Source organism: Apiospora aurea (genome assembly GCF_038362705.1).
Source record: "Apiospora aurea strain CBS 24483 chromosome Unknown utg000002l_segment0_segment0, whole genome shotgun sequence".
NCBI lineage: Eukaryota > Fungi > Ascomycota > Sordariomycetes > Amphisphaeriales > Apiosporaceae > Apiospora > Apiospora aurea.
The window spans coordinates 2868984-2882727 of NW_027117389.1; the positions used below are offsets into that span (position 1 = coordinate 2868984).

Consider the following 13744-nt stretch of genomic DNA (forward strand, 5'->3'; position numbering starts at 1 on the left):
GTGCAGCCACCCCCAAGTCCCAGCTTGCGGTATCCTTCACGATGCCTGGCACAATTAAGGACTGTAGGCATCGAACACGCTAGTTGCTCCTGTTCCCGTATGGTTGGCGCCGCCCGGGATGTAAATTTTCCCCGCCACCGCCGCGGCGCCGGTTCCGTGTCGAGGCACCGCCATGCTGGGCAGTCTCTCCCAGCTGTCGGTCCGTGTATCGTAGGCCTCGACCTCGTCGTACACGCCGCCAGGCCCGGCCCCGTGCGCCTCGTCTCCCTCGCCGCCAAACGTGTAGATCTTGCCGCCCACCGCGCCGGCCATGAGCCCTCCCCGCGGCGTGGGCATGCGGGCCTTGGACACCCACGCTCGCGCTTCGGGCGCCGCGGCCAAGTCCAACGCGAACACGTCTCCCTTCACGTTGAGGCGTCCGTTGCACCGCCCGCCCATGACGTACATGGTGTCGCCGATGACGGCGCCGCCGGCATGGTCCCGGCCGCCGTCCGGAAGTGCCGGCCAGCCCTCGCCGGGCAGCCAGGTCCCCGTCTGCGCGTCGAAGACGGAGACGTTGGCCGAGGTGTGCGAGATCCCCGTGACCGGGTTGTTGTCGAACAAGCCGCCGGCGACGATGACGAACCGGTCTCTCCAGACCCCGACGGCGCCCGCCCCGCGCTTCAAGTCCTCCGGCATGTCGCCCTCGGATAGCCTCGTCCAGGCATCGGCGCCCGCGTCGTACTCATAGCTGGCTACCGTGGGAAGGAATGGTCCGTCCCCCGTCAAGCTGCCAAGGACGTACAGCTTGCCGGCGACGGCCGCAAAGTGGGCGTGGTTCAGCGGCAGGGGCACGTCCGCCACGCGGCGCCAGGTGCGGCTCACGGTGGAGTAGGCTTGCACGAGCTGGAGTGAGGGGAACGCGGTGTCGTTGGGAGCGGCTGTTGTGATACCAGCGAGGATGTACACATCCGTGCCCAGCGCAGCGACGCTGTTCTCCTGCCTGGGCCCCAGGGGCAAAGAGGGTAGAGTTTCCCAGTGGCCCCCCGCGTAAGGGTACGGCTGCTGTTTGTAAGGGACTGCAGCTGCGGCGGATGAGCATGTGGCCAAAGTTAGGAGGAGTAGCAGCCGTGAGGCAAGTGCGAGCATCCTTGGGACCGGCATGCTTCGAATAGAACAGATGTGTGATTAACTGGCTAAAAGGTTTATGTCCCTTCAAGAATGTCTTCTACTCACTCTCGGGGGATTTTGACTATCGAGGATATATCTAATTGCCTGGTGGCTGGTTTGCAGAAGTAGATGATACTCGAGGGCAGCCTATCGTTCAGCACGCCACTTGTCGAGCGTAGCATCCGGGTAGAAAGATGTGCGGAAAATGTTGCAGAACCGGTAATGATTCTGGCGGCCTGCTGGCCATCATGCGGGGTTTATATATTATCGCTGGATCTCCCAATATATGCAACTGTAAGCATGAGCCTCGATGGATGACGAGGCTGTTATGTCAGAATACTACCTCCTTCATGACATGAACCTTTAAGCGAGATGAAAAGCGAATATCTCGAATCAGGCAGTCCAATAAGTTGAGTCTCGCGATGTTTTGCAAATCTGTCGCTTAGGGTCAGACTTCAAAATAGTACCCGGCCTTTCCGGCTTAGAAAGACGAGCCACCCAAACGAGATATATAGTCCCGAAGGTGAACCTGTGCGGCAGTAAGACGCCTTCGCAGCGAGCCTTACTGCCTTTCTTCAATCACTCCCCAGCCCAGTGTGAGGCCCTGGACATAAGAACCGTCATCTTCCCGACCTTTCCGTTGCAAGCGTAAGCAAGCGCAGGTCCCCTTCTATGCAGTCTTTCTCGCGAACCCTTCTCGACGTGGTTTTGAGAATGGTCGTTCCGTTGGCCGAGCTTCATCGGCTGTCGTGTGACGCTGGTGGCATTTCATACCCCGGGACCTGTCTCCACATAACTACATGTATATACAGTATGGATTTGCGCGGATATACGACCACCATGGAGTTGAGTACCATAACCGTTCATTAATCTTCATCCGAGACGCTCGGCTTGTGAGTCACAGGCAGACTATCCGCTCAATGATGAGCCGGTTGGAACCCCGATCCGACTCCGGCCCATATACAGGCCCGGAAGACAACAGGCTGGGGATATACCAAGTCGCGGAGATGCGACCTGAACGGGTACAGCGAGAAGTAGAGAATGCTCTTGGCTCGACATCGGTGTGGCCAGAAGCCCCGATGCCGGCTGCCCTATTACGCATACGAAACATGTTACGCAAGAAAATTGGATCATAAGCTGGGAGCGCTGTATGGAGATACTCTCTAGCCTGTCCAGGTTGTCCACCACGAGAGTAATAGAACCACCGTATCAATACCCGAGTCGCCGGGCACGTTGGACTCGGCCTAGTCCGACGACGATTGAGTCATGATGCCCGTGGATATTCTGTACCTAGTGGCTCGGGCCGCTGCTCCTACCAGTCTTGCCAATGCGCGTACTCAGCTGCGTACAGTAGCTCTAACCATCGTGGTCCGTTTAGTCAGCTTCAGACTTCAGCTCCTCGGCCTGAAACTGCTTTCTCCAGTGCAAGCTTCCGACGAAGTATATAAGGGTCTCAGAGGCCGCATGCTTTTCCTCGTAGTTGGAGGAATCATATTTGCAACCCATCACTCTTCATTCCAACCAAGCGTTGTTCGCTGTTTGTCCCGAGTCAGCGTAGCGTCAAACTGCACTGCCAACCATCAATATCGCCAAGAAAAATGCCCATCTACTTTGTAACCGGAGGCCGGGGCGGCATTGGACTGGAATATGTCCGGCAACTCACAGCCAACCCGTCCAACACCGTCATCGCCACGGTACGTGACACCTCCGCCGACATATTTGATCTAAAAGATGTCATCGCCAGGAGCGAGGGACGCGGCCACATTGTCCAGTGTGATGTCTCCTCCGAGTCCTCCATCGCGACTCTTGCCCAGGCTATACTGCCTATCCTGGGAGAGAAAAAGATCGACGTGCTGGTGAACAACGCCGGAATTCAACAATCCCAAAGCCAGACCGGACTGAGCATCGACGGCGCCTCGCTCCTATCCCACATGACAACCAACGTCGTGGGGCCTGCCAAGGTCACAGAGACGTTGCTGCCTTACCTGCGCGAGGGCAGTGGTATTATTGCACACATCTCATCCGGTCTGGCCTCTCTGAGCTTGCTTTCGGACGGCACTATTGAGCCATGCATGGCGCCATACTCCATCTCGAAGTGTGCGCTCAATATGTTGATGGTTCACCAAGCACACCAGCTAAGAGGCAAGGCCGTTGTCGTCTGTGTGGACCCGGGTCATGTGAAGACGGAGATGGGAGGCCCCGAAGCCCAAGTCGAAGTCAAGGATAGTGCAAGCGGCGTGTTGAAAGTGCTGTCTGGTTTGAGCACCGAGGATAGCGGCAAATTCTTCTGTTACGATGGGTCGAATGTCCCATTCTGAAAAGGGGATGAAGTGTCCAGCGTGGATGGATAAATCGGGGAGAGCGTGGTTGTTAAGATTACAGTCACGACGCAACACAAGTTATTACGTTCAATCATGATATTCGTCTAGTAATAAGTCCCTAGGTAGAGTAGCGTAATTTTGTAATTCCACTGTCACAACCGCCAAATACCCAGTGGTATAACCGCAATAAAAAATGTAACAATCACAACAATCATCCCCCTGGTTTCATCGGTTTTGCTCCCAATCAAGCCAGTCCACGCTTGGTATCCTTCGCGATTTGGCCGAACAAGCTCTTCTCCGGCTCAGGGTACTTTGGGCGACCTCCCAGAACATCTACCACCTCCTTCATGTCGGTCCAGTAAGCCGCCTTGGGACGGCGGTTCTGCCAGTCGGTGTGGCGAGTCTCCAACTCCTCCATAGGAGTAAACGTGACCTGCGCACCCTGGATGCCAATTACAGACGCGCTTGTGGGGTCGTTCTTGATCTGGTCCGGGTTCTCGAACGGCTTGGGGCCGAACTTCTCCAGTTCCTTGATGCACATAATAGCAAGTCGAACGGCCTTGCATCGATCCATGGCCGAGGGAATACCACCTTGTTGCAGATGGCCAGGGATGAGATCCCGTGACTCGAAGCGGTTGTGTGCTTCCTCTCTGAAGACATTGGCAATGAGTCTGGCGTCGTACACACGACTGGCCTTCTCATTGACCAGGATCAACCGACCAGCTCTGGAACGACCCTTGTCTTTTTGGAAGGCCTCCTTCAGATGGCGAACGTCGGCAGCGAGCATGTCGAGGGTTACACCCTCCTCGGGGATATAAACAGCGCTGGCGCCTACGCCAAGACCGCCGAGAGTTGCGACATATCCCGATCTACCACCTTGAGTCTCGATGACAAACACTCGTCGTCGGGTGGCAGAAGCAGACTGCTTGATCTTGTCACAGTAGTTCACGAGCTCGTTCAAGCAAGTGTCAGATCCCAGGGAGTATTCCGTGCCGGGTACGTTGTTGGAAATGGTGGCAGGGAGGAGAGTCATGGGGATGCAGAGCTCGGGGTAGGTCTCTCGAGCCTTTCGCAATTGCGAGACGGAGTGGAAAGCCTCGAAGCCACCAATCAGGAAGAGAGCGTCGAATCGGTATTGCTTGATGAGCTTCGCCATAAGCTCCATGCCTGATTCCTCTGGCAGCTCACGGTTGGTTCCAATCTCTGAACCACCCCCTACTGGCCCAGCCATCCACCTCGAGCCAGTCGAACCCCCGGACAGCACCCTCAGGCTTGTCACCGTGGTGCCTTGCGAAACCTGCGAAACCGTTGTAGATTCCGACAGGCTCATGGCCTCGCGAGCGGCAGTAGGCCACACCGGCTCGGACTGCTGCATTCATGCCACCGGCAGGGGCTCCTACGTTGATGAAGCCGATTCGCATTTTCTTGTTTGCAGGAACGTGTATGCTGGTGTCGAGGCCCATAGCAGTGGTCATCATGAAGGAGCTGTACATCTCTGCGAACTCGGTATCTCGCAGAGACATGGCCTTGTCGAAGTCTTGAGCTTCAATGGCCTTGGCAACTTGCTGAGTTGCAGCCACTGCAGCCATCAGGGGTTGGCGGGTGATCTTGTTCTCGTTGATCGTGATTACGCAGGTCTCGGGCTGGGGCTTGCCCTCCTTGACGGCCTGTGCAGCATCCAGGACGGCCTTGACGGCCTCCACGCCCTGGAGGGTCGCTAGCATGCGGTCGTAAGCACCGGCAGGACCACCTCGCTGAAGATGACCAAGAGAGGAAATGCGTGTATCCAGTGCAAGACCCTTCTTATCAGCAAGAAGATCCTTCACCATGTTAGGGGTGATCTTGCTACCGTGGCGGTCCATGGCACCCTCTGCGATGATGACGATAGTCTTTCTCTTGCCCCAGTCACGGTGCTTCTTCACGACTTCACACATCTCTTGTTGCCAGTTGTCTTCTCTAGGTTTCTCGGGGATGAATATGAAATCGGCGCCGATGGCTACACCAGCCATCAAAGCCAGCCAACCGCAGTGACGACCCATGACTTCAATGACGAAAGCTCGGGAATGGGAGGTGGCAGTGGATTCGATCTTGTCGACTGCCTCGCAGATGTTGGCAAGTGCGGTATAGGCACCGATGGTGGCGTCGGTGCCGGAAAGATCGTTGTCGATAGAGCCTACGAGTCCGACGATGTTGAGCTTCTTGTAGGGCTCGACCTGCTCTTTGGTGAGCTCGCCAGTAGAGACGAGCTCCTCGACCAGCGAGGGCCATTCAGCCCGGAACTTGTCTGCACCTGTCAGGGATCCGTCACCGCCGCAGATGACCAGGGCGTTGATGCCGTTGAGAATCATGTTCTTGGCACCTGTCAAACGTCCAGGACGCTCGTAGAAAGCCATGCAGCGTGCTGTGCCGATGTAAGTACCGCCAATGCCAAGGTAGCCTCGGACATCGTCCCATTCTGTCTTCTTGATGTAGCTTCCGCCTTGCACAAGGCCCTCGTAGCCTTCGTAGACGCAGTAGGCATCGCAGCCCATGTGGATGGCCATACGTACGACAGCGCGGACGACACCGTTCATGCCCGGGGAGTCACCTCCCGAGGTCATGACGGCGATCTTCTGTTTTGGTTCGCTCGCCATGGTGATTGGTGTTGCGGACTGTGGTTGTGAAGTGGTAGGATGTGGGAGGATGAGGTGAGAGGAAGGTGGTTCAGTTGGCGCGCGAGGCAAGTAAATAGGTGGGATAATCGTTCGAGAGGTGGGGCAACCCTGTACAAAAACAACAGTTAGGCCATTGCGACTCCCGTGTATACCAGTGGAATAATTTCAAAAGATCAGGCGATTATCGTGTCGTACCTACAAGCGGTTATGCCGGGAGAGAGGGAAGGGGCCTTCTGACCAGTCGGATACGCTGGAAATTCTTACTTATATGAGTGCACAGCTGGTCCGACTGATGCCAGCGGAACAAACAGATTGGCGAGGCAGTTCTGTTGGCCCGAGAATCGCAAACCGCAACGCAAGATAGTTCAATTCATGAGTCAAGTCGCATCTGCTACGGAAGAGTTCATTGATTCTAACCTTTAAATGAGTGAGAGTTCCCCGGGCGGCTTCCCATGGGAGATTCCATGAGCGCAGCCAAGGAAGGCAGACCACCCCCGGAATAGAGCTGCAGTGCAACCACTGTCTGAACTCGGGCTGATTGAGGGGTCGAGGAGCTGTGACGCAAATAGCTGGGCACCTGCTGCAGGCAAGAGAGCTGCTTATCGGCCTTATCGACGATCGCGGGGCAGTTTCAACTTTCAACAAAACCACCATGTCGTAAGTTCAGGACAAGGGTCTGGCTACTTTCCAACTAAATCTGCCCGGATTCGGTTGGGTTGAGGCTTCCAATGGGATGATCAGCCAGAACTCAGGGCTGAAAAGTTTACCTAAGACGCTCTCTCCCTCCCGTCTTTTCCCTTGACTGTGTCGCTATGTCCTGTCTGGACATGTACCTACCTCCATGTAACCTACAGCTCGAGTAGGCAGATAGATGACTTCCTCTTGCATATTGGGCAGCCTCTTCTGATTGATTTCATCCATGGCAAACAAACCCCTCACTTACGCAACTGCTTCGCTCGCAAGTGACGTCGGGTTCGGCCGGCTGGGGCCCTGCTGGGCAAACGCTCAGCCCATACAAACGGTCTGAACTTTTTGGGCTGGGTCAGACAGACTTTTCTTCAATGAAGTCACATCCTCCCAAGCTAAAACTCGAGCCCCCCACAATGAAGCCGTGTCAGTGCCGCGATGCCACTGCAGCGTCGGTGAACAGCTCGGCGCTGGTCTGGCCAACCAGTGTCCCCGTCCAGGTCCCTTCCAGGTCCCTTCCAACCAATGACGAAATGCCAAAGCACCACACCACCTGCCCTGCCAAAATTCCCGCATACTCGCAGGGCCTTCTGCTTTCTCATGGATAATTGTCCGAATAGGCTTAGTAAGAGCTACAGATCAATATATCATGCCAAGACTCCATGTGCATAATTCCGTGAACATCGCATCGCATCGTATTGCATCGGTCGGCACACCAATCGTGATCCCCAATGCTGTTGAATGAGGGTGGGACGCCCACGACCCGATCAAGCCTGGTACCGCTTAAAAAGAGGTTTTACTCTACATACCCATCTTTGACTTGTTTCTGCTCGTCGTCCATGGAAGAAGGGTCGTTTCAATCTCGTTTTCCGAGTTACCACTGCCTACTTCTTATCGAAGAGTAGGCCTGGCCACCAACTCATGAGCCCCCTCTGCTACTGTTGGGTACATCTAGTACTACCACTTGGCACTCCGGTTGCGCCTGTTGTGGCCTTCGAGATGCACACATCTACCTTAGCTGGGTGAGTCGGATCCTCCGAATAAGGCTGCAATTGCACACAACTGATTACGGATGATTTCGTTATGATCAAGCTTTGGATGGGGTCGATGATTGTATTATTCATCACTCAAACCGACTCGAAAACGCCATTGATATACCAGCCCACTCCTACGCTCAATGAAACGCCATGCAATGCCCCTGTCAAACCAACGATGAATACTGAACACCTGAAATCGCTCCGGAGATCACATGCACTAGTTGTGTCTTGCTGCTGCCTGTGCGAACTGCTCTGCTTGTAGTCGCTCCAGCTCCTCGAGAGACATGCCACTGTCCTCAAACTTGTTTGTCCGCTAACCATCTGGTTAGCATGCATTGCGCGGAATTTGGGGAAACGAGCTCGCTTACAATGTTCTTGATCACCTTCTGCGTCTCTTTGTGCTGGGCTGCAGCATCGAGCACAGCAGGAACGTAGTCTCCAAAGCCGAGCGTGTCGAGAGCCTTGGTGATGTGGTCACACGCAATGGTCTTCTTGGCCTCCTTTTCGGAGATCTCGTTGGCCTCGGAAGAGACCAGGGTGATGAACTCTACACAACACTCAATCAACAGGTCCCTAGCTTCCTTTGAGAAGCTTAGTCCGGTCGAGGAGGGCAGAATCTCTGTCACGATTTTCTGGACAGTCGCTATAGAGACAATATCAGCGTGTGTTCGTTGTCTAGGGCCAATCTAGGGGACATTATACGGGAAGCAGCAGCCAAGGCCACGTAAGCCTTGGTTAAGCCATCATTGGGATCGAGGACAACGTACCTTTGGGGAGAGACAAGTCATCGTTGCCTGGAGACTAAATGTCAGTTCAATTCCTACAAGTCATAAAAGGCCAAACCAAAGGGGAGAATTAACCAACGCCATTGTCGAAATTCATCCAATAGCTGTCTTGATGTGAAATGTGGGGCATATCGGGAGAATGGTGCACCGCTTGGTGAGGGCGAGGGGGCAAACAGAGACAAAGAAAGAGAACGCCCGGTGGGATGTGATTTATCGTTGGCAACAAGACGATGATCTGTGCCAGGCTTTCCAGGGCCGAATGGGAGCAGTCGCAGAGGGGTGAGAACGTGCGGTTATGTATGCCTACAGACTGGAGATATGCGAACACCAACACCAACACCAACTCATTGCACTGCATACTGCACTGCTCTGCACTTCCCAGGTGAGGCCTTCTTTGTTTCCACAAGGGAAAATAAAGCAGGTTAGGTGCAAACGGTGCGTGTATTGAAACTCCCCTTGTGCGCACTTGCAATAATCGGACATTCAATGTGGTGGCCGAAGGCGGAACAAACAGCACAGCAAACAGGCAGGCTCAAGACAGCAAGACATGAACTGGGCTAACTCACCTCCGTATTCGTGATCCGACATGTTGGGCTGTGAATGGTATTACGACTCGACGGCCCCGGCAAAGACGGGGGAGGGGGGAAACAGTAAATGGCTGAATTGAATCTGCCAGAATGAGGGTTGCCAAGTGAAGAAATACGGTGTTGGTTGAGAGAAAAAAAGCAGGGGCGCGAGGCTGCTGGAATTGCGTGGTTGTCCTAATAACGGGCTGAGGTCGAGTCTTTGATATTGACGGTCTGTATTGTATGCATCAAATCGCAATCGATAGATGAGCTGCAAGTGCCAACTGCTCCAACTACACACGAGGTATGCAGTCAGGCCGTGGGTGGATCAGCGAGTGTTTATGTAGCCTTCGCTCAAGGTGTATGTGGCTGATGCCTTGTCTCGACTTGCCCGCTGGCAGCTGGGCTGGCAGGCTGGGGGTGGTTTCCTCTGTGGCGCAACATTAGATTTTAGATGGACCAGGTTCCCTGAAAAGGCTTGGCGTTGCCGCGCGCGACCTTTAAATTTTCCTACTGGAATTCTCTGCTTCATATTCCAAACTTCCAACACAACATTCTCTCACATTTCCCCCCTACCTTCTTCCTTCTCTTCCACGGCTGTTCGGCCTAGGATCACTCTGCAACATGCCTAATAGACATGCGAGATGACACTCATGTCCGAGACCGTCTCTTGTGAATTATTCGGGGCATTGCGCCGCAATGCCTCTGGTCGTGTCCCCAGCTGCTAACAATTTTCACCTGGGGACTTGTCGTCAGACAGTAAGTTGCACAAACCACCACCTATACCCTCCCTCACTCGCCTTTTCATGATGATAAGGTTGTCGCCCCAGTCTTACCTTCGCCTCATGGCCCATGGTGAATGACATGTCACGCCAAATGACCGACTGATTCTTCGCAACAACATGCTATACATTTATTCCACCGCTGCTCTTTGGCCAAGGTATTAACAGTCGGATTACAGATTCTTCCAAACCAGCATGAGCATTCATTCTTCTGTATGTGGTACCGACTCCCCGCGAACACCAGCCGGCAACGCATGATGTCCAATATTCAAGTACTATCAAATACCGATATTCTATGATGGACTTCTATTCAATACCTGATATGGCCTCATCGTTCTTGAAAATATTTCAACCGCATGGTGTGGAGCGGAATGCTGATGGCCAAACCTTAGTGGCATGATGAGGGTCAACGCGACCACATCATTCGCGTGCTATCAAGGCTGGTGTAAGATTGTGTAAGGCGGACAGCTTTCTTTCTCTACCACTTCCTTGAATCCCCCCTTTGCTTATGATGACGAACCTATATTCCATGCTAAACCTGAGCATCGCTATGCTGAATACATATAAGGCCTTTTCATCTTTCGACTGAAGCAAATCCCCTTTCTGTCAACTTGTGAAATCTAATATTTTGGGACCCAAGCTGACAATTTGATATAGTATCAAGTAAGCCTTCTACTGAAATGGCGACATCTCGGTCGCATTCCATCTGTGACAGAGTTAGTCGGCCTTGTTTCTCATCTGCAAGGGCGCTGCGCGTTACGCGTACCGATAGTGTTTCCCGCTCAGTTCCTTCGGGGCGGTGTCAACCAGCTTTGCAATGACTGTACCCGGCTGCTCTGGCTTGAGTAGCTTGCCATTCTTATGTTCGTCGATGAAGCTTGCGTGCTGGCCAGGTTCCATACCAGAGCCTCCAAGCTCTCTGATCTGCTGTTGCATTGTCGTATCAACCTTGCCTGGTGATACAGCGACGGCTACGATGTCGGGTTCCTCAACCGCTAGATGCGCACAGATGTGGTTAATTGCAGCTTTTCCTGTTCCATAAGCGGCCCAGGCGGCGTAGGCTCCTGTGGCGGCCCCAGAAGACACGAACACCACGCGACCTTTTGACTTTCGAAGCTCGGGGATGACTTCCTTAACCTGAGAGACTGTAAGCGAGGCACAGTACGGTGCTGTGGCCATTACTCACCAATGCTACAGCACTCAGAACATTGATACCGTACGCCTGACGCCATTCCTCGATATTGCTATCAGCAATTCTTGTGAGTGGTGTCAAGGTTCCGTGATTGATGACAAGACCATCAATCTTGCCAAAGGCCTCTTGTGCCGCCCCGATTATCTTGGGGGCTACCTGACTCAGGTCAGTAGTCGGTTTGTTGGCAGGATAGGCGGGAGCTTTAGGTTGGGAGCAACTTACGGTCAAGTCGCTCAAATCTGCAGCCATGTAGGCAACGGCCTGGGGATGGCTGTCTTTCATCTTCTGCAGGTCCGTTTCCGACCGTGCAACTAGGAACACGTTATGCGATGCCTTGAGCAGAATCTCCGCAATTGCCAGGCCGAGGCCTCGGCTGGCGCCCGTTACGATGAAAGCCTTTGACATGGTTTCTTGCTTGACTTTGATGTGTTGTTACTGTCGAGACTTGAGATAGAAGAAGAATTGACAAATTAAATACCCATGAATCGTTCCAAGTCATTGCGAGAGTCGGTGGATACGACCAAAACTCGCCTAGGTCATTCCTTACATAATGCATCAATGGTCATATCTTCTTATCTTATCGGATCTATGCGAACGCCCTGGATCCAATGACGACAGCGGGGTAGCGGGCTGGATGATGCATGTACTCGTATCCTATTGCGGAGGCTAGAGGAGCCAAGCAGACCTCTATACTGTCTATCAGATGCTGTGTTGCTTCAGATATAAGTAAGACGTGATACGAACGAACAGCTGTTGATCATAGCCAAGTTGTGCATCAAACCCCGTATTGCATCGGATCTCAGTGGTGAGCCCAGGTTAAATAACCTTGAGGGTGTGATCTTTGGTTACCTTACACACTTGACTTTACATGCTAATCCTTCGCCTATCTACCTCCTATTTGCCCCGAAATCTCCTAAATCATGTCGGCCACTGTCATCTTGGGCGCCGGTATCATCGGCACCTCAACCGCATACTACCTCGCCAAACACCAGCCTCCGTCAAGCATTCACTTGGTCGAGGTTAGCCCGGAGCTCTTCGCATCGGCTTCTGGCTACGCAGGCGGTTTCCTTGCGAAGAACTGGTACTCACCTGCCTCGGCAGAGTTGGGTGCGCTGAGCTTTGAGGAGCATCGGAAACTGGCCGAGAAGGACAATGGTGCTGAGAAGTGGGGTTATGCTCAGAGCACCTCGATCAGTCTGTCGCCGCCGACGACCTCCGGGAAGAAAGTCGATGTGTGGTGTCGTGACGGTGCTAGTCGCGCCGAAGCTGCCAGCGGAAACCCCTCCAAGGGAGCCGCGCCGCCGTGGCTGAGGAGGGCCGACGGCGATGCCGTCGAGGTCATTAGTGACGAGGGGACGGTGGCTCAACTGTGAGTGTTGCTTTGCTCTCAGGCCGCATCGACCCTTCCATGATATGAAGCTCGGCAGCTAAACGTTAGATTGCCAAACCCTGCTCCAGCGATCCGCTGCAGCTCTCACAGCATCTTCTGCAGAAGTGTCTCAAGCTCGGCGTTCAGCTGCATCAGCCGGCCAAGGCCATTTCGGTCCAAACCGATGTGCGCAACGAAGTCTCCAGCATATGCATTGCAGATACTCGATCAAGCACGGAGACGGACATACCATGCACCAGAATCATCATTACGTCTGGTGCTTGGTCACCCAAGGTGTTTCAAACGCTGTTTCCGTCGTCGAACTACAAACTTCCCATAACTAGCCTCGCAGGACACTCTCTGGTTGTGAAGTCGCCGAAATGGGCCAAGGAACACGAGGAGTCGCATGGCTGCCATGCGGTTTTCATGACAAGCCAGCCAGGCTATTCTCCGGAGATATTCTCGCGCCCAGGTGGCCAGATCTACCTTGCCGGCTTGAACTCGGCAACGGAGCCCCTGCCCGAGCTCGCTACTGACTCCAAGGCAAACATTTCCAAGTCAGCCATACAGACGCTCCATGACACGGCGCGAGAGATACTTGCCAGGGAGGGTGCCGCGGACGAATTTGAGGTGACTCGGGAGGGACTGTGCTTCCGGCCCGTGACAGAGAACGGGCTGCCGATTGTCGGCCGCATACCTGACGAGCATCTTAGTGCTAGTATGCGAACGCGGCCTGGCGCTGATGGTGGGGTTTACTTAGCGGCTGGCCATGGCCCATGGGGGATCAGCATGTCCCTTGGGACAGGGAAGGTTTTGGCGGAACTGGTCCAGGGCAGAGAGCTCAGTGCGAATATCACATCTCTGGGCCTGAAGGACCAATAAGACGAAGCTGCTTTCATTCTGTCAGATGTCTTTGTCGAATCCAGGGCTCAGGATCCAAGACGTCCTGCGCCTGCCAGAAAAGAACACAGTGAAATACCAATAGCGCTGATAAGAATCGAATTCATCTTCACTTATGCGCGTCTTCCTCTGCCCCTTTATCGGGAGCCTCACACACTAGTAGTTGGTCTAGATTTCAATAGTCAACTTAATTACCCTTTCGCTGGGTTTCCCGACCACAATCAAGAGGTGACCATCGACGTTGGTCGATCGGGAGGAACCCGTCCGATCGTGATGGTGTTTTGATCAAGATGCAGATCCTG

The 13744-nt window shown here is 53.9% G+C and overlaps 6 protein-coding genes across 6 annotated transcripts; 2 read left to right on the forward strand and 4 right to left on the reverse strand.

The window, feature by feature from the left end:
- Window positions 1-54: 54 nt before the first annotated feature.
- Window positions 55-1128, reverse strand: PG986_003272 (galactose oxidase; the record flags this gene model as incomplete). Its single annotated transcript, XM_066839494.1, has 1 exon — window positions 55-1128. The coding sequence occupies one exon, from the start codon at window positions 1126-1128 to the stop codon at window positions 55-57; it is 1074 nt and encodes a 357-aa protein (XP_066704558.1).
- Window positions 1129-2747: 1619 nt separating this feature from the next.
- PG986_003273 (uncharacterized protein) lies at window positions 2748-3467 on the forward strand (the record flags this gene model as incomplete). The annotated part of the gene is made up of 1 exon (XM_066839495.1): window positions 2748-3467. One exon carries the CDS (start codon window positions 2748-2750, stop codon window positions 3465-3467), a length of 720 nt encoding a protein of 239 aa, XP_066704559.1.
- Window positions 3468-3714: 247 nt separating this feature from the next.
- Window positions 3715-6103, reverse strand: PG986_003274 (6-phosphofructokinase; the record flags this gene model as incomplete). The annotated part of the gene is made up of 2 exons (XM_066839496.1): window positions 3715-4637; window positions 4690-6103. The coding sequence occupies 2 exons, from the start codon at window positions 6101-6103 to the stop codon at window positions 3715-3717; spliced, it is 2337 nt and encodes a 778-aa protein (XP_066704560.1).
- Window positions 6104-8065: 1962 nt separating this feature from the next.
- Window positions 8066-9221, reverse strand: PG986_003275 (uncharacterized protein; the record flags this gene model as incomplete). Its single annotated transcript, XM_066839497.1, has 4 exons — window positions 8066-8161; window positions 8217-8491; window positions 8616-8642; window positions 9200-9221. 4 exons carry the CDS (start codon window positions 9219-9221, stop codon window positions 8066-8068), a joined length of 420 nt encoding a protein of 139 aa, XP_066704561.1.
- Window positions 9222-10653: 1432 nt separating this feature from the next.
- On the reverse strand, window positions 10654-11578 carry PG986_003276 (short-chain dehydrogenase; the record flags this gene model as incomplete). Its single annotated transcript, XM_066839498.1, has 4 exons — window positions 10654-10687; window positions 10748-11118; window positions 11168-11329; window positions 11396-11578. 4 exons carry the CDS (start codon window positions 11576-11578, stop codon window positions 10654-10656), a joined length of 750 nt encoding a protein of 249 aa, XP_066704562.1.
- Window positions 11579-12093: 515 nt separating this feature from the next.
- PG986_003277 (fad dependent oxidoreductase superfamily protein) lies at window positions 12094-13424 on the forward strand (the record flags this gene model as incomplete). The annotated part of the gene is made up of 2 exons (XM_066839499.1): window positions 12094-12542; window positions 12632-13424. The coding sequence occupies 2 exons, from the start codon at window positions 12094-12096 to the stop codon at window positions 13422-13424; spliced, it is 1242 nt and encodes a 413-aa protein (XP_066704563.1).
- Between the last annotated feature and the right edge of the window lie 320 nt (window positions 13425-13744).